The following is a 19451-nucleotide window of genomic DNA, read 5'->3' as shown; positions in this document are numbered from 1 at the left end:
AACAGGTATTATTACTTCCATTTTACAATGAGGATAAGAAGTCTTAGGAAATTATGTAGCTTATCCCAGGTCATTATGTTTAGTAAGTAGCAGAGTTGGATTTTGAACCCATTTCTTGATTGACTTCAAAGTCCCCGTTATCTACTCATCCATACGATCCCCAAATGGTTAAATGGGAAAGCACTCTGTGAACTGTATATTTCTTAAGTAATTTGAGATATTATTATTATTACTAGTAGGTCCTCTTCAACTTACTTTTCTTTCTAGAAAAAAATAAGTTTTCCCTGACTGCTGGCTAAGAAACAGCTAGCAAGGAGGCAATGCCCATGAGAATTAATCCTATGTGTTATGTACGTATGTACACACACACACACACAATTCATTAAAAGAGGAAAGCTAAAAGGTTAGTTGGAACCTATGGAGAAAAAAATGGCTTTGCTGAGAACTGTCCACCCCAACCTCAAAGGGAGTCAGAAACAAATATTCCTAAGAAAAGTGTAATAGCAAGACTTCAAACTGAAAATGCCAGAATGAGAAGCCTCTACACTTTGTTAAAACAGAAGAGCCTGGCGGGGCAGAACGTTAAGTAATTAATATAATTTAAAGTTATTAGAATTTTATAATTTTAGCACAAGCTAGGTAAGATTTTAGACTTTAGAGTGAAATAAAAATTGGGAGCACAGAAAGGTAGGGTTTAAATCAGCATCTCTGGAGACAGAGTCCCTGGGTTCAAAACCCCAGTTTTTCTCCACTGGGCGAGTTATTCAATGTCTCTGTACCTCAGTTTACTCATCTGGTAGGGCCAGAACAGTGCCCACTTCATAGAGGCATTGTGAATATTAAATGAGATAATACACTTAAAACCCTTAGAAGAGTGCTTAGCACACAATGATGTTCTCAAAAAATATAAGCTATTATTACATTTACTCTTCACTTGATATGAAGGAAATTTTAGATTTCTTTAAATGTGTTTTTTTTTTAAAAAATAGATGTTCAAATGGAAAAACTATTGTCACTACAGTTGGCATTATAGAATATAGCACTCTTTTTTTTTTTTTTCTTCACAGTCATGAGACACATGAAAAATGATATTTGTATGGCAGAGTGGAGTAAATGCTAGAGGCTGCTCACCAGCGGAAGGAGAAGCCCAGGGGCTCCAACCACCCCAAATTTCACAGGGCTAAGAAGATGGCAGCTTAGCAAGTCTTCATTCCCAGTACCGGCCAAGGCAGACTGGTTGAGAGCTGCAAAAGCCAGGTGTGATAAGAAGCAAGTTATAATTGAGGATACGGGGGCCGGGGGGAAGGGTAAGCTGGGACGAAGTGAGAGGGTGGCATGGACATATATACACTACCAAACGTAAAATAGTTAGCTAGTGGGAAGCAGCCGCATAGCACAGGGAGATGAGCTCGGTGCTTTGTGACCACCTAGAGGGGTGGGATAGGAAGGGTGGGAGGGAGGGAGACGCAAGAGGGAGGAGATCTGGGAACATATGTATATGTATAGCTAATTCACTTTGTTATAAAGCAGAAACTAACACACCATTGTAAAGCAGGTATACTCCAATAAAGATGTTAAAAAATTAAAATAAAATAAAAAGAAGCAAGTTATATTGATATCTGTACTCTCTGACTCTCACAAACTCTTAGGTATTTATTCTGAGGAAATAATGCAACAAAAGCAAAAACTGCATGGACACAAGATTCGACTTTGCATTACACATATCAAAACTGGATGAAACATTAAATGTCTGATAAAAAAAAGTGTTGGTTTGATAGAATAGTTCATGGAGAAGGGAGGGTTATCCACTTCTCTTTGGAGTTTTACACCTTTGCTCAAATAGCCCAACCAAGGCACGTACTGGGTTTTCACTGCCCGGAAATGGTACTATCTATATTCTATCTGAGAAACACTAGATGCATAAGGAGCACCAGTGGGACCCTTGAAAATGGGATACATAATATATGCAGTAGTTACACGCACCATTACAATTTAATGTCCTCATCTGCAAAATGTTGGACTTTTTTGAAATTAATAAAATTAGCGAAAGTTAGAATACAAAATACTGTGCAGACGGGGAAATCTAGCCTAATAGTGCAATCTAGTGGGAAAGGATTAAAAGGCAAAGTGGTTAAGAGCTACTGGGTTAGGGAAGCAAAACTGTAGGAAAAAATTCTGCTCAAAATAAAAAATATAACAATAATATACTAATGGGTCTTTACTTGAAACAGTCATTATTTTTCTTTATTATAGAAGCCACACATTTTCATTGTAATACATTCAAATAGTATAACCAGGAGGGTATAAAATATAAAAGTCCCCTCCAATGCCATCCTCCTAATGCCACTGCAGAGGGTACCCACTCTTAATAATCCCTGCATCTTTCCATATTCTATGCATATGCAAACGTACGTTTATACACATACACATATAAACACACACATACACCATGCTTTTCTTTACATAATGTGATCACACTTTCTCCCTTAGCATATATCTTGAACGTGTTTACATGATATCACATTTTAAGACTGCAAAGCTTCATGCTGTGTGGCTCAATCATAATTTATTTATCATCACCTCAAACTCAGCCTGTCCAAACTAGGACTCCTGATCTTTCCCTTAAAGTTTGGTCCTCTTCGGGCATTCTTCATCAGAAGCATGGTATCACCATTAATTCTCATGAATACAACAGAAATCTAGAAATCATGCTTGATATTTCCTGTCACTCTCCACCCCAATGTCAATCCACAACCCACTCCGATTGCTGTTTACCCCTCAAGATATCCCTCCTATCTTCATTTCCCCGTCACCACCCCAGCCTGGAGGTCATCATCTCTATTCTGGGTTAGTAAAGTAGCCTTCGAACTACCGCTTCTATTCTGACCCCTCCAATCCTTTCATCACAATGCCGCCAAAGTGCTCTTTTTGAAATGCAAATTTGATCAAGTCCTGCTTAAACCCCTCCAAAGACTTCCCGTTGGTTTTAGGATGAAGATTACACTCTTTAAGGCAGTCTAACAGACCCGGTAAAATTTGCTCCCTGACCCCCTATCTAGCCTCCTTTCATATTGTAGTTCCCCTTCCCTCCCGGCTCCAACATCACTGGACTTTTTCCAACACCTTCTATTTGCCAGGGCAACCTGCCCCAGGGCCTCTACAGAGCTCTTCCTTTGACCTCAAATATACCTTTCCTCTTCACCTCTCTTAACGTTTACTCATCCTTCAGATCTGAGTACCTACTCAGAGAAGCCTTCCTTAATCCCCGTCTGGCCAAATCCCCTGCTTAGAAATTCTACTAGTGTTTGTAGCACTTACCATAGTTCTGAGGGCACATTTATATGTGTGATTAATTGATTAATCTTTGTCAACCCCGCTAATGTAAAACTTCCCTAACGGCTGGGAAAGTGTATTCCCCAGCATCTAACACAGTCTCAAAACCAGTCAATACTCAAAAAATAAATGAATGAAAAAAGTATTAGTTAGTAAGATGACCCAATTTTTTTTCTAGTTTTTCATTATTACTATCAATCCTACAACAAACGTCCTTATATTTTTATTTTTCATCACTTAAAGGAGTATATTTGTAAACTAAACTAGAATTTAAACGGCTAGACAAAAAATAACATACATTTCAAATTTTGATAAGCACATGTAGCAACCTGTTCTGTTTCCACTTCTGCAGTACTGGCCTTTGATTAGAATCAATTCTATAACTACAAAAAAATGAAAGATGTTAAAGGTGCTACACTGATTTAACTCTTTCATAGGACAGAAGAGCCACAGACATTTTACCGCACAGTGAGAAAACACCAATTTGCTAAGGAGGAAAAAAAAAAAAAAAAACCATGGGGCTAATTTTTTCTTCTTCTGCATTCCAAAGTAAAAAAATCAACTTTACTTCTATGTCTATTGCTGAAGAAATCAGGAACTAAAATATTTCACTTTAACTGCTATAGGAAAATTAACTGCGCTCTCTTCTTTCAAATTCACAGTGAACCCCAAATCTCCATGATAATCAAAGTGGTGACCAGATGAATGAGTGAAAAGCTAAAGAATGGGAAAGAATTTACACTGGAGCTGCCTAACTCCTAAACATTTTTGAAACGAGCGGCTTCATTTGTCAGAAGAGAAAAAGTCTGCCTTCCGTGTCACAACAGATGCCGTGGCGATTCCCGTGGTACAGAATGCCAAAGAGCTGGTCTAAAAAATCTGATTAGTCCAAGGCAATTAAGTAGAAAATGAGACGTGCTAAAGACGAGCGCTTTTTAAGTGATAAGACACATTTAAACCGCGATCGCATAAAGAGGGCATAGAAATTCTTAGATGAAGACACGAAAAATAAGAATTTTACCAAAGTGACCCAAGAAGAAAACAGCACTTCAGCTTTACTAATATGTTGATTTTTGCAAGAATAGAACATTAATAAGCACAGCAACTCATGTTTCAAGGCTACCTGTTTATTTCCTAAGATAACTTCTTGAAGTTTTAAATTTTAAACGTTGGAGATCATTTGCTTCCCAAACCCAGGAGCAGAGGAGCGAGTATTGCATTCAAGGAATTGCAAGTAGCCGCCCGCAGATCAGGTGCGTGAGCGCTGACAAGCCAGCGCTCATCGCTGAGCATTTCTCTCTCGGAAACATGAGCTTAGCTCAGGAACGCCTGTGGCATCTTCAACAACTGGGAACCCAGCCATCACAAGTTGCCCGGTGTATTACTACTATCCCACAAAAGTGCACGACACTTTTATAAAAGATAGAGAAAATAAGAAGAGGAGAAACTTGTTCAACATTAAAAATACACTTCACATAGTCAAGGTTAGCTTGCCCATATATCTGACCTAACAATTTGAGTGGAGGAGAAAGTTCTGGGTGTGGGGAGAATAGGCAGGAGTAAAAGAGGCAGGAAAAAGTTGGTTTAAAAAGATGACTGAAGAATGTTCTCTTCTTTCTTCACATTTCTCATCGGAGTCTTAGTTTCCAAGGGTCAGGGGCATAAAAATCGTTGCTATGGAGTCAGATGTGTTACAGGTTATCAGTTCTTAGAAGTGGGGTCCTGTGTGCATACTCCACAAGTTAATTTTGAGCAATCACATTTTCAAAGTTAGAGATGATAATCAAAATAAACAATCAATAGGCAGATGACGAGGAAAGAAAAATCTGTCCCAAGACGTGTTTGAAACACTAAGACTGGCAGTCAGAAACGAGGCTAACTTGAAAGGAAGAGAAGTTAAAAGAGCACAGGGGCAGCAGCTACTTTTGATTGAAAGGTTTTATTTTCTATTGAAAAGCTAAAAATTGTAACTGTTAAGTATTGCAAGGACATATAAGGGGGGGGCGGGGACTGCAGAAGGGAGAATGGCTCCACATTTCCCCTGAGTAAGAGGCTCCAGCAGCTGAGGTCTCAGCTGCCCAGCAGCGGTCCACTCCCCCTTAACCCAGGGCGCCCCCCAAGGCATCTGCAGCCACTCTGCCCGAGAAGCCCGTTCTCAGCAAGCAAGAAACACTAGGAAAGGAACAACTCTAGGAAGCAAGTTAAAGCCAGGATAATTTGCAGGGGGGGAAACAGCTTTACTTCTACAGATTTTCATGTTTGAAATGAAATGAGAAGGGAGGAAAGAATGTGTTAAAATGTCCTGTTGCAGCTATTTTCAAGTTGTAAGAAATCAACCTGCAACACATAGGACTATTCTTTTTAGATAGTTGATCAGAAAAAATAAAATGTTTCCATCACAAGTATCTTTGCTATCCTACACTAAAATGTTATTATGGCCTTCAAATTAAATATTCATTACAAGAAAGGTAAATATTTCTGATACTTTAAAATAAGAGACCAAGTAAAGGTGTTAAGTTGATTCCCTTCCTGAGCTGCACTGTTAGAAAGGTCTCAAGTTGAAATCCATCTCTACCTTTCACCCACTGCAGCTAGATGTGCTTTCTGAAGCAGACAGAAGAGAGTTTACGTCTACTTTTAGTCTTCAAGCGAAACATTTCCAGACCCTTGGAGGATACCTCCTATGACAGGATTGCCAGACCCCTCACCATCCCCACAGACTGTTCTGGAAGTTGTCTACTTTGTCAATGTCTCTCTTTAAACGTGACAGCCAGAAATGGACACAATACTACAGATGTGGTTAATTAGAGCAGGGTACTGTTAATTTTTGTGACATATGGACACTACACTATTATCGGAATCTAAATTTGATATTTTTGTAGCCATGTTATGCCACCAGTTCATACTAACTGTCCTTTTCCTCAAAAACTGCCACCATGTAAAGTCACCTCCTTCCTTACACACCAATGAATTATGATGCATTTACTGCTATAAAATATATTTTTGAATAGCACTACAGCCTACTTAAACCTTGTTAACTCTAAATTCTGTTATCTATTTGTAACAGTTAACCTTTTTTCAAGTCAACCATGGATTTTAAAGCAAGCCTCTTAGATCTTCATCACAGTTATCCATAAAAATGCTGAAAAAGAGAAGACCTAGGGCAAAGACTTGTGATCCTTCACGAGGGACCACTCCCAGACCCAAACCCAGTAAACCCCACACCTGGTGGGTACTGGCTCAGCCTGCCTCATGCTCACAAAGCAATCCTGCTAGTCTAACACAGCATCTCACACACAAGAGCATCCTAAAGCCTTGACAAATGCTTAGCTGAAAGCAAGATTCACTTATCTTTCAAAGCAAAGTGTAAAAAATCTACACATATTAAAATTATAGTCATGTAAAAATATATATGCACATGGAACAAAGACTAGAAGGGAAGGAACATCAGTGGAAATGTTTCTTCTAGTGTCAGATGGTGGAGATTGTTTTTTATTCAATACTGTCTTTACTATAGTTACATTGTTTAAAAAAACTGAATTTTGCTTAGACAGAATTTTGCTTGGAAGCAGTTCGGAAGCAGTTCATGTGGAACAACTTTAAGAGCATTGAGACTCTATCTGATTCTACCAACCTGAAAAATACTTGTTGATCTTTAGAAACACCAGCTTCCTTTTCTGAATTATGCACTGATGCTTTTGGCTTAATATTTTTAGAAATCAGGGAGATAGCAAACTGGAGAACTGGATCCTAAAGTTTAGAAAAAGCCTGGATGTCATGCATGTGTGTGTGTGCCCAAGTGTCTGTCTATCTGTCCATGTTTGTCCGTCTGTCTATCTGCCTACCCATGTGTATCTGTCTTTCTATCATGCCTGTCTCTCTGTCTCTGATGGAGGGATTGGAAAGGATAGAAAGAAAAAAATCACAATGTTAATACTTCTGTGAAGCTCTGGACTTAAACAGAGCTCCAGACCAAGAATCTCTAACGGACACATAAACCCATGTCATCTATTCACTTACAGTCCTTTTTTACACTAAGAGTAGGAAATAAGACCAACAATAGAATTTACACTTCGGTGTTTAGAACTGACTTAACGGTAAGTTTTAAGAAAAGGGATCAGATAGAGTAAGCGTGGAGGGTTAGTAAAAAAGAAAAAGAAACAGAGTAGCTGGTTATTTTGGAGAAAATGTGATCCATAAATATTGCACTTATTACAATACCAACCAATCTGTATATCAGATTGAGAATTTTTTAACATGTCAGGGTTTCTTCAATGCTTCAACACTTTGTTTGGAGCATGGTTTTTATCAGTGAAAACCAGTGCTAGAAACTGGATACGTGTTACTTTTCTTTCTCATCGATTTTCTCACTGTCCCTTGCTAATTTTCAATGTCTGAGAGACAAGTGAAAATTCCGCTTTGCTTAGAAAAACAATTTGCCCACCATACTAGAATTTAAACTAAATATATGAGGTAAAGCAACAGTTTTTGGATTTATGGCAAACTCTTATAATAAATGGATAAAATGATCAAGTACTAAGTCCAGTTAATATTTGACAGCTGAAAATTTTACTTTGCTTAGAAATGAATTTTTCCTAATATACTAAAAGGTAAGTCAAATGCATGTGGTAAATCAGCAGATTCATAGAGCCACAGCAAACTGTCATCTAAAATAGATAAAATGTCCGACTAGAAAGTCCAGTTATTATTTGACAAGTGAAAATTCAACCTTATTGTTTTGGAATACAATTTTCCCACCACCCAAGAAATTAAGCTGAACATATAAGGCAAATCAACAGCTTCACAGATACATGGCAAATTGTCTTAAATAAATAAAACGTCCAATTAGAAACTCTAGCTATTATTTGACAAGTGAAAATCCCACTTTGTTTTTAAATACAATTTTCCCACTACACTAGAAGTTAAAATACAGGTGGTAAATCAACAGCTTCATAGATCCACAGGAAATTCTCATAAAAATGGATTAAAATGTTCAGATGCAATGCCCAGTTATTATTTGATAAAGTATATAATGCACATTAGCACCTCTTTTTGCTTTGCGTGTAATCGTGTGCAAAACGGGTAAGAAACCAACAACATTGGGAACAAATATCTGAGAAACTCCAAAATTCACTCATGATATCAAATGTCAAGAAAGTGTTTTAAATTCCTGTCTATTAAGTTGGGGGGTGTAGTTTTGTTGTTTTAGGTAACATGTTATCTCAAGTATTTATCTATTAACATTGTATTTTTGTTTTTATGTTTAACATTGTTTTGCTGCTTTAGATTAAAAAGTTTTATCAAAACTACTTATCTACTGATGTTTTTTCCTTAGAAAAATCTATTTCTGAGCAAAAATTATTTCATATGTAGAAGAATAAAAAACACAAGGAAATATAACAAATGATTACTATGTGTATGTTAGAATAGTGAGATCAGAGGAAACTCTCTATTCTTTGGTTTTAAATATTTCTGTACCAATGTTCATTTAAAATTTTAATTAGAAAAAGTAATTAATACTATTTCCTTTTTAAAAAAACTCTGCAAATTTAATGTTATTAGATAGTTAAGCCTCCTTGAAGAGAAAAAATGGAGGAAATTAATTTGATCCCATTTTCAATTTTTAGAAATTATACATGTGCAACTCTGTGAAAAATGTATATTATTTACGCACATGTATATGCATAGATAAAGTAGAGCCCATAATGTTTACTGGGGTTATCGCAGGATGAAGAGATTACAGGTGATCTTGATTTTCTTCTTGATTTTTTTTTTCCCCAGTTTCTGGAGTTTTTCTTCCCTAAATTTTGTACAATGAATAGGAATTACTTTTATTATGATAAGGATAATACTAAAGCTGTTTTTTTCCCACAAACACACCCCCCCACCAAAAAAAATCCTGGCTAACATTTTGAAATAAAAATTCAAATAGGTTCAAACTTGTTCAAACTTTAAAAGTCTTGGGATAGATTTTTAAACCTGAATTTTCTCTATCACCTATACTATTTTTTAATTTCATTTTTTAGAAAAAAGAATGTCTATCAGTTAACAAACAAGTAGATGAAGTAACTCTCCTGGATTAAAAATGCTAAGAATTTGACAGTCCGGAGGTCACCAGAACAGTACTCTAGCATACATAAGAAATCCTGAAATTCTACATTGCAGAAAAGAGTGAACATCCTAAACATTAAAAGGCACTAGGCACTTCTAAACAGTATAATTATGTTCACCCAACTTCCTAGAAAAATATCTTTCAGTGTTGGAAATCTGCACTTCATTCATTCACATATCTGACAGTCAACATTTTATTTCTGATTAAAAAGTAGAATCTCAATAAATGTGCTACAGTTCTGTTTACTCCTAGAAAGGCTCACTTTAAGTGAGATCTCTGCTATCGTATCATCTACAATGGGTCAAATTCTTATCTATCCTCCTACAATGGGTCAAATTCTTATCTATCCTCTATGTATAAAATAATCTGTAGCAATGTTACTGAAATATGCTGTTTTAGCCTTTATATACAAATGTGTCTCATCTGTGTTTCAGGAACCTCACTCAGTTGTAGGCAACTGGTTTTTCATTTTAAACTTCTTTTACTAAGATTATCAACAGATTGTCCCTTTCCTCAGTGCGTAACACTCTGAGGCACTTAAATGGAAACCCACGTTAGGCTTTTTTTCCAGCATCCTTCCTCATCAGTATTTTAAAGTCTTGTAACTCACTGCAATTTTCTCTAACGTAAAATATATATGTTTATATGTATAAATATACACAAATATTTGCGGCCGAATCTCGGCAACACGCTTCAAAGGATTAAACGTGCGGTAACCGTGACTAAATGTATTCATTCACCCTACAAGATTTAGAAAAATGTAATGTTGCAGAGAGATCTAGGTCTCTGCGTAAACCTCGTAATCACCACCACAAGGCCGTAGCTGGGAGCCTCCGAAGCCCGCCAACTACACTGGAGGCATCCACAGCTGTTTCTAATTGTTTTTGCTTTCTCGAAATAGTGCACTTGGTGGGGCAAACCTTTCTGTTTGCAGCATCTCTGGCCCCCAGCCGAGGTTAACCTGACCTCAACACCCTGTTTGGCTCCTAGCGTTTCATGATTCCTTTTCCCTGCTCCGCAAAACCTAAGAAAAACGAGATTTCCGTCGCCGAGAAATTCTCTTAGAAAGAGGGGAGAATTAGGCGTTTCAAATGCACATTTTTGTGTTCTCTCCAGATCGGATTCAAGAAAAGGAAAAAAAAGATGCGTTTGTGTAGAGAGGGGCGCAGCTTGACACCCATTTCCTACGGCGCGCCTCTGGGCCGCAGAGCCCCATTCGCGGGGTAAGCCACAACCCCCCCCTCCCGAAATGGTCAACGACCCCCAGCTCTTTCAGGCAGGGATCGGGAGAGGTTCACCACCAGGACTGCTGGGGGTGGGGTGGGGGAGCAATGGGAATGGAAATTGGAGATGGAATTTCGGCGCCTCCGGGCAGGGAGGGGCCCGCAGGGGGCGCGGAGAAAAAAGGCCAGGGGTCAAGCCTGGTAGGGGACGTACAGGGCCCGGGAAGTGGGGTGCGGGGCGTCCTGGAGGAGGGGTGCACTGGGGATTCCGCAGCAAGAGGGGCTGATGCCCAGAAAATGCACCCGGGTACCCAAAACCCGGGCGGGGGATGGGGAAGCGGCGGCCTGTTGGCCCCAGGACCTCCCGTCGCGCGCGGGCCACTAACCTGTCAGCAAGAAGGTGCCAGTGGTTGCGGGGCTCATCCTGCGTGTCCCCCGACACTGTCCCGTCCAAGCACAAGGGTCTCCCAGCTCCCACCACCAGGGCAATTGCATTCTTGGCCTGCCTAGGCCGGGCCGTCCTCGATTCTCCACTCCCCTCCCTTTCTTCTTTCCTCCCAGCTTGGCCAGTTCAGCATCAGCATCCTGCACCCCCTCCTTAATCCCGTGCTCCCTCTAGCGGCGGGCCAGTGTAGCGTGGCCATCGCCCCCACCCCCATCTCCCCCACCCCCCATCCCCCATCCCCTCCGCCCCCGCTCCCCCCTCCGCCCCCCTAACCCGCGGAGCACGCTGGGATTTGGCGCCCCCCTCCTCGGTTCAGCCTATATAAGGCTCCCAGTCGGCGCTCTCGGTACACGCGCTTCAACTTCGGTTGGTGTGTGTCGAAGAAACCTGACTACGACCTGAGGAGACCAGCGAAGAGGGACCACCGAGCCTCGCGAAAGGTCCGCTGAGCGGGCTCGCGTCCGGAGCCACTCCGGGCTGCCGAGCACCCAGCGGAGCCCACGCCTGGCACAGGTGTGGGACCCCGTCCTTAGTGTCTTCGCAGAGGAGTCCTCGCGTGGTGAGTATGCGGTGAGGATGTTTCTTTTTTTTTTTTTAAGATCACATTCATTCCCCCCTTCTTATCGGAAGCTGCGGGAGATGGAGTAGCGCCTGGAATGTCTCCACGCACACCTTGTCACGCCTTCACTGGCTGTGCCCCAAAACTGCATGGAGAAACCTAGCCTTCAGGGCTTTGATTTCCAGAACCTAAGTCCAGATACGGACTGTAGACACATATGAGCTGCGGACAAACATGAGCTGTAGACGGACATGAGCTACAGACCAATTTGCAAATGCGCTGCAAAGTGATATGCACTACAAACTAATTGGCGCTTCAAATGCGCTACAAACTGATGAGCGCTTCAAATGCGCTACGGACGGATGGGCGCTTCAATGCGCTACAGACTTGATGGATGCTTCTTTGCGCTAGAACCAGTATGAACTGCAACGATATGTGAGCCGCAGACTGATGACTGATTTGCGCTCTAAATGCGCTACAAAATCTGAGCTGTAGAAGATCAGCTCTACAAAAATGATAACGATTAGCACGACAACAGCGCTTCATTGCGCTCCAAGACACAGGAACCGCAGAGGTACATGAGCTGCGGAACAATTTACACCTAAAATGCGCTACAAAGTAATAACAGCTGCAGAGGTACACAAGCTGCACTGTTTTGCGCTACAAAGAAACCAGCTGAAGTGCACATGAACTGAAGAGTAAGATTACTCTGTCTTCTTGGAGGAACCCCACCCTTTGTCTCTTACACACCTTTTGGAATGGCTCCCACTATGTTTTTCTACAGGACGGTTCTCTGCATGATGGTGCTGTTAGACAAAATGGAGCCCTGGGCAAAAATTAGTGTTTAACATTCTGCCCACACCACTCCTGCTATGGCAGTGGAGTGGAAGGGCGCTGACTTGAGTGTAAAAAATCTTTTGGTGGTGGCAGAGCGGGCTGCCTTGCCTAGTTGCGCTTGATTGAAGTGGCGGTATAGTTGTAGTGGTGGCGCGAATTGGCGTCCAGCAACAGTTTGTGGAAACTGGTTTGCTTAGTCTTGGAAGGCGCGGGGTGGTGGGGGGGGGATTGGATCTGGGGGTGATTGCTCTTGTTGCATGAAATGAATCTGCCTGTTGGAGGCTGGTGGGAGGTGCTTGGGGAGGGGGGAATCCTGGGAGAGGCATGCAGCCAGTCTCAGACCTGCCCCGCCCATCCTAGCGCGCCTTCTCTGCAGTATCTCCTAGGAACAGGCTTAGCACCTCCCAGCACCTACTCAGAGCGCGCCTCCTCTGTGGCGCGCCTTCCCAGAGCGCGCCTTCTAGACCCTGCCTCCCCAGACCCCGCGCCTCCCCGAGCCCGCCTCCTCTGAGGCGGTTCCTCTAGACCCCTCCTCCCTCTGAGCCCCCCTTCTCTGGAGTGGCTCCTCCAGACCGCACCTCTCAAAACTTGGCCCCGCCCTGAACCAGCCTCTTCTGGGCTGGCCTATGGCCCCACCTCCCCAGGGCCCACCTGCGCCTGCGCAGTGTGGGCCCCCCCACCCCTCCCATCAGGTACCCCTCCCATCAGGTACCCCTCCTTTGCGCCTGCGTCTTCGCTGCCTGCGCCTGGCTGCACAGCCCAGCTCTCCTGCGGTTTCGCTGCTGCGGTTTCTCTTCTGCGCCGGTTTTGCTTTTTATCCACCAGTGTCTAATAAATATAAGAAAAATAAATAAGGACAATTAACAACAATAATAATTATACATGGCATTAATAAGCACTTTGCATATGTTAAACAACATAATCCCACAATTTAAACTCCTGATAGTGGCTTATGAAGGGTGCTTCCAAGCTGACGTGGCTGGCGCCTCTAAAGGCAATCTAGCTAAACGTTTTTACTGCAAATGAAAAAATATTTTAAATGCTTTTAACATCATTAAATTTTAAGATTTTTTAAACCTTAAAAAATTTAAATTAAAAATTTAATTTTTTAAAACTAAAAAACTCAAGTTCTTTTGACACACTAGTGGACCTTTGTGGTGGGACGTACTGGAATCAGATGCTTTGGTGGCTACAAAATAAAGAACAACTTGAACTTTGTTTCACAGGAGTTTTAAGTGACTTTGTTGGTGCTACTGGCTTGGCCTCTGAGCAAGGATGAGGTGTTTATCTGGATTTTTTTCTTGGAATTTTAGGGGATTAGCCCTGGCTAACTTGCCTACATAATTGTGCCTGACACACTGTAGGCACAAATAAGTGTTAAATGACCAGAGTAAACTGATTTATTCAGTGTCTTCCTTGGTGTCTGCCGTTGTGTTCTGGTTTTTTGCTCCTGGCTATTTCCTATGGTGTTTTGCTGTCCTGGGTTGTCCAAGACATTGCTTGCCTTATCTCTCTCTCATTCAACAGGATCTTTAAAAAAAAAAAAAAAAGCATTTTTAAGCTCCAATAATGTAAGCGGTAATTATAATTCAAAGCAACTAAATTCAAAACACTCAAAATAATTAGCTTTTTTATAAACTAAAAAGCAAAAGCTAATTATTTAAATTTGGGGCAAGTGGATTATTTAATGGTACATAATTGTCATTTAAAATTTGTGTAACGTAACAAAGTGGTTACATGAGAAAATATAGATTGAAGGTTTTAGCTGGCATTTAAAAATATCTATATAAAACAAATTTATAGCTAACTGCCAATCCGCTATTTATGTTTCTAACTAAATGAAGAAATTTTAAAACCTGGTTCCATATATTAGAAACCATGAGCCAGGAGTGTTACAGGGGCATTTGGAAGCACTGGCTCCCAAAAACCTGTCACACCCCACCAATCACCCCTCCCCCCAAGCCCCCAACAAGTATACAATCTATGAATAACGTGTGCTAATCATAATTACACCTTTCAGTAAGTCCCCAGGCCCCTTTTACCCACCTTGCCACCCTGACCCCTCTTCTCTTCGGAATTTGTGTCTGCATTTTAAAGAGGTTCAAAACAATGGTTTGAAAAATGTGCATATTATTAGAATTTGCATTTCGCAAATAGTACTCATAGCTCTCAAAAAGAAATGTGGACGTTTGCAAATAAAACAATTAAGCACTGTTTAATGAAGTGTCATTTACTAGTGCGATGTTTAATGTATGGCGGGTTTTGGCTACTTTTGCACCTTGGTGTGTTTGTAGGGGGGGTGCGGTGGATAGAAAGTTTCAAAAGTCATTGTGAAGAGTCAAAGATGAAGCAAATGTCTTTACTTCTTAAATAGAGTAATACTGAACTCTTTTTCATGTCACCTTTATGGTGGCATCTGTCCCAGGGAGCTTAGCTTTATGCTGTGTGTCCTTCCAGGTTTTAGGCACAGGGCCCCTTGACCCACCTTCCCAGTCCAGCCCCTACTAAGGGGGTGTTTAAGGAGCCATAGTCCTATATTCAAGTCAAGTTACCGTTCTCCTGTTCCCATGTTAACTGGTGCTCCAATTGCTGTTTAAACATTTGTAAACTTTACTTATACTGTTGACTTGCCTGCCCACTGCCCTATCACTTTTAATGGTTAAACGACTCTGTTCTGGGCAGTTAACTCTTTTAGGACTTAGAGTCCCACCCCAAAATTACAAACCCCGGGAGTGTAGGCCTTAGGCCTGATATTGGTAAAAGTTAAGGGCCTCAAACCGGTGATCTCGAAGGTAAAAAAAGGCCCTGAATTTGTTTGACCAGCACTGTATTTAAAAATTTTACAAGAATTAAAAGATGGGGGGGTGGGGTATGCATCCCCAAGTTAAATAGTTGCAGCCCCTTCCTGTTTTCCTATCTCCAGTCTCTTCTCACCTTTATATTACCTTCCTATCACCAAAAGCATTTGAATTTTAAACTCTTATTAATCTTCCGTTTCCAAAAACAATACAGTGATTGTTTGCTGATTTCCTAATGTGTTGTTATTTCTCTCCTATCGTGTTTTGCAGATGTGAAAACCATCAGACCTGGGCCTCATTAAAGCCCACCCCAGTGACTGTGATTGACATATAGGTTGTTAACCTTCCTGACCTGGGTCGCGATGCTCCAGGCCATGCTGTGAATGCCTTTTCAGAAGTCTTGTCTCTAAGTTTTTAAGTATTAGTGTCTTGATGACAGAAGTGACACCTGAGTCACCTGACCTGCGCTTATTAGTTGCTTTTTAATGGGACATTAAATCTCTTAAGTTTAATTAATAAAAATTGCATTATTTTGTGACCTCATTTTCTGAATGTCACCAATATAATTGTCTTTAAGCAGCTGGAAATGAAACAATGTCACAGGCTATGATGTGTTAATTACATCTTCTGATATTTTTTTTCTAAACTTGAAGATTTTATCTTGCATGTCAACTATTAGCTGTTTCCATAGCCTAAGCTACTAAAGTAATTAAGTAGCATTTAAAACTATTAAAATGGCACAGTAATTCTGTCCCTTAAGGACTCTACTTGCTGTATAGCCACTCCTTGAAGAGGCCATACCCACAGTCCAGGGCATAGGGAAAATGGCTGTGGATGGCAGGGCAGGGGCAGGGGAGGGGCCTAAAGAATGAGGAGGGGTCTTAGGAAGGAAGGAGGAAGGGGTATTTCTCTACAGCCAGGCATCATGTTTGATTACCATCACCTTTTTTTTTTCCCTTGTACACTATTGGTTGAAATATTAGCTATTTTTCACCTAACTTCTCTGAATAACACGTTTATCTTTGTGGCTTTATTTTACATAATTAATTTGGTGTCCATTTTTTACCTTGATGGGTCAGAGAGGAACAGGTGACCAGGACTGCCAAGTTAAAACGTAGTGAATAGGCAGTCTGCCTGCTTTACATATTATATTTTTAAACTTTTGAGCACTTTCCTAGAGTTTTCCAAATATGAGAATTTGAGGCCTGTTAAAAAAATCATCAAAGTGTTAAAATAATTACTCGAAATGAATTTAACCCTATTTCCAGGAAGTACACAGGCCCTGTGTGCTGATTTATTATATGTATGATTTCTCGTCACCCTACCCATAATTAGGACATTTAACCCCCCTGTCCCCTCCCCCCCCACACACACACAGTCACTCACCCCGCTAGGAGTGACCCATCCCACTCTCAGTTACAAACTTTTAGGTGGGGCTGTATTGACAAACCTTGTTTAAAAACCTGGGATTGCACACTGCTGACCTGCAAGCCTAATGAGGCCCTGGATTTGTCTGACCAACACAGTATTTTAAAAAAAAAAAAAAATTAGTATCTTTAGTGGGATGTGCATCCCCAGGTTGCCATAGTTGCAGCCCCTCCCTGTTTTAATTGCAGCCTCATTACACAGAAATTTAAAGTTTCTGTTCTTTATTAATAACTTCATTAATATCAGCTAACAGTTATTGAATACTCACTATGTGCTTTACCTGCATTATTTAATTAAATCCTTACTATAAGTTTGAGGTATACTATTATTGGGCTTCTTTGAATGTCCCATTTTATAGCCCAGCTACTCCTAGGAGACGTCAATTGATATTTGTTGATTGACTGCATAATAAGGAGGGAAACTGATATACACAGGTTGCTACTCATTGCCATTTCTGTCCCAAAGGGAATTCTCTTTGGGAAATCAAATTATGGCCCGAAAAGTAATTCAGACAATCCAAACTGGTCTGGTGGCAGTTGTTGTTTGTTTCGATGACTAGTTGCCTTCTCTGTAGAGGTGGATCAGGGTCGAGACAGTGGGCCGGAGTGCCCCTCTCTCCCCAGGTTGATGAATACAGGCACTGTGATTTTTAACTCACCCCTCCCCTTTCTTTTTCTTGGTTTTCTATTGGCTGGAATAGTAGCAACTTTTCGGGTAACTTCTCTAATAATAAAGTTATAATTTTGACTTTACTTTGTGTAACTTTTCCACTATCAATCTTTGCTTGAAAGTTTCTTGCTCTGCTCTCTCCTTATAAAACTTCTTGTTTGGAGTGTCTCCTCATTCTTTATTAGTCAGTAAAGGTCATAGTGCTGTTGATACAGTTGTGTATTGTTGAATCATGATGAACAGGTGATTGTTGAGGAGGAAAAAGTCATTTGGACATCAAAAAGTAGGATGCTTTTCATTATCTACTGTCCTACTGATTAATAGCTTTTTTGCAGGGCTTTTGTCTGTTTATGAACTATTGATGTGAGCAAGCAGAACAAAGAGATGCTTTAAATACTCATGTGTTTAGAGTACTTTAGTAGATACTGTAAATGATAAAATCTTCTTTGTATTGTGGTGCTTTAAATGCATATGTTGAATGTATGCTTTTCTCTTCACTTACAGAAACAAAAAGCTTCTGAAAACCAAAAGGCGAAAGGGTGGAAGAGGAGGCCAGGATCCAGGCCTCTCTCCCCACCGGAGTGAAGCTGCACTTGGGAGGTCTCCTCCCACCCCACCTCTCACCCTGGGGCCCGACTGCCCACCTCCTCCTCCTCCGCCTCCCCCCAACGATCCTGCCTCCCCCTCCAGCTCCCCCTGCAGCGGCCAAAGGGGCCAGTACAACCCCAACCTGGCCGAACGAAGGCGGGAGGATCTCTCTGAAGAGATCAACAACCTCAGAGAGAAGGTCATGAAGCAGTCCGAGGAGAACAACAACCTGCAGAACCAGGTACAGAAACTCACAGAGGAGAACACCTCCCTCCGCGAGCAGGTGGAGCCCGCCCCTGAGGAGGAGGAAGATGACATTGAGCTCTGCGGAGCTGCAGCCGCTGCTGCCCCAGCCACTCCGATCGAGGAAGAGAGCCCAGAAGACCTTCCCGAGAAGTTTGACGGCAACCCAGACATGCTGGTGCCTTTCATGGCCCAGTGCCAGCTCTTCATGGAAAAGAGCACCAGAGATTTCTCCATTGATCGCGTGCGTGTCTGCTTCGTGACAAGCATGATGACCGGCCGTGCTGCCCGCTGGGCCTCCGCCAAGCTAGAGCGATCCCACTACCTGATGCACAACTACCCAGCCTTCATGACCGAAATGAAGCATGTGTTTGAAGACCCTCAGCGGCGCGAGGCTGCCAAACGCAAGATCAGACGTCTGCGCCAAGGCATGGGGTCAGTCATCGACTATTCCAACACTTTCCAGATGATCGCCCAGGACCTGGATTGGAACGAGCCTGCCTTGATTGACCAGTACCACGAGGGCCTCAGCGACCACATTCAGGCGGAGCTGTCGCGCCTCGAAGTCGCCAAGTCGCTGTCCGCACTGATCGGCCAGTGCATCCACATCGAGAGAAGGCTGGCCCGGGCAGCCGCCGCCCGCAAGCCGCGCTCCCCGCCCCGTGCGCTGGTGATGCCTCACGTCAACAGCCACCACCAGGTAGATCCGACCGAGCCCGTGGGAGGTGCCCGCATGCGCCTGACCCAGGAAGAAAAAGAAAGACGCCGAAAGCTGAACCTGTGCCTCTACTGTGGGAATGGAGGTCACTACGCCGACAACTGTCCTGCCAAGGCCTCGAAGGCTTCGCCGGCGGGAAACTCCCCGGCCCCGCTGTAGAGGGACCTTCAGCGACCGGGCCGGAATTAATAAGGTCCCCACAAGATGATGCTGCTTCATCGCCACACTTGCAAGTGATGCTCCAGATTCATCTTCCGGGCAGACACACCCTGTTTGTCCGAGCCATGATTGATTCTGGTGCTTCCGGCAACTTCATTGACCACGAATACGTTGCCCAGAATGGCATTCCTCTGAGAGTCAAGGACTGGCCAATACTTGTAGAAGCGATTGATGGACGTCCCATAGCATCGGGCCCAGTTGTCCATGAAACGCACGACCTGATCGTCGACTTGGGAGATCACCGTGAGGTGCTGTCATTCGATGTGACTCAGTCTCCGT

General features: G+C 42.1%; 2 protein-coding genes across 3 annotated transcripts in view; one reads left to right on the top strand and one right to left on the bottom strand.

Moving 5' to 3' along the window:
* Positions 1–11259, bottom strand: part of SGCE (sarcoglycan epsilon) — a 68660-nt gene extending 57401 nt beyond the window's left edge. Inside the window, 1 exon segment of the mRNA XM_079931586.1 lies at positions 11055–11259. Coding sequence (XP_079787712.1) covers positions 11055–11163 — 109 coding nt within the window. The 5' untranslated portion in view covers positions 11164–11259.
* A 204-nt stretch (positions 11260–11463) lies between these two features.
* PEG10 (paternally expressed 10) lies at positions 11464–19112 on the top strand (the record flags this gene model as incomplete). 2 transcript variants are annotated; one of them, XR_013829820.1, is made up of 2 exons in its annotated part: positions 11464–11672; positions 17909–18049. XR_013829820.1 is itself a non-coding variant. In XM_079931866.1 (2 exons), exons 1-2 carry the CDS (start codon positions 11679–11681, stop codon positions 19110–19112), a joined length of 1209 nt encoding a protein of 402 aa, XP_079787992.1. In that variant the 5' UTR covers positions 11464–11678. The 2 variants fall into 2 exon arrangements, 1 of the variants encoding a protein (XP_079787992.1); XM_079931866.1 differs by having other exon boundaries at positions 11464–11683; positions 17909–19112.
* Positions 19113–19451: the final 339 nt, after the last annotated feature.

Source organism: Stenella coeruleoalba (assembly GCF_951394435.1).
Source record: "Stenella coeruleoalba genome assembly, chromosome: 9".
Lineage (NCBI taxonomy): Eukaryota > Metazoa > Chordata > Mammalia > Artiodactyla > Delphinidae > Stenella > Stenella coeruleoalba.
Note: the sequence above shows the minus strand (reverse complement) of the source record. Positions and strands in the feature narration are given on the sequence as shown.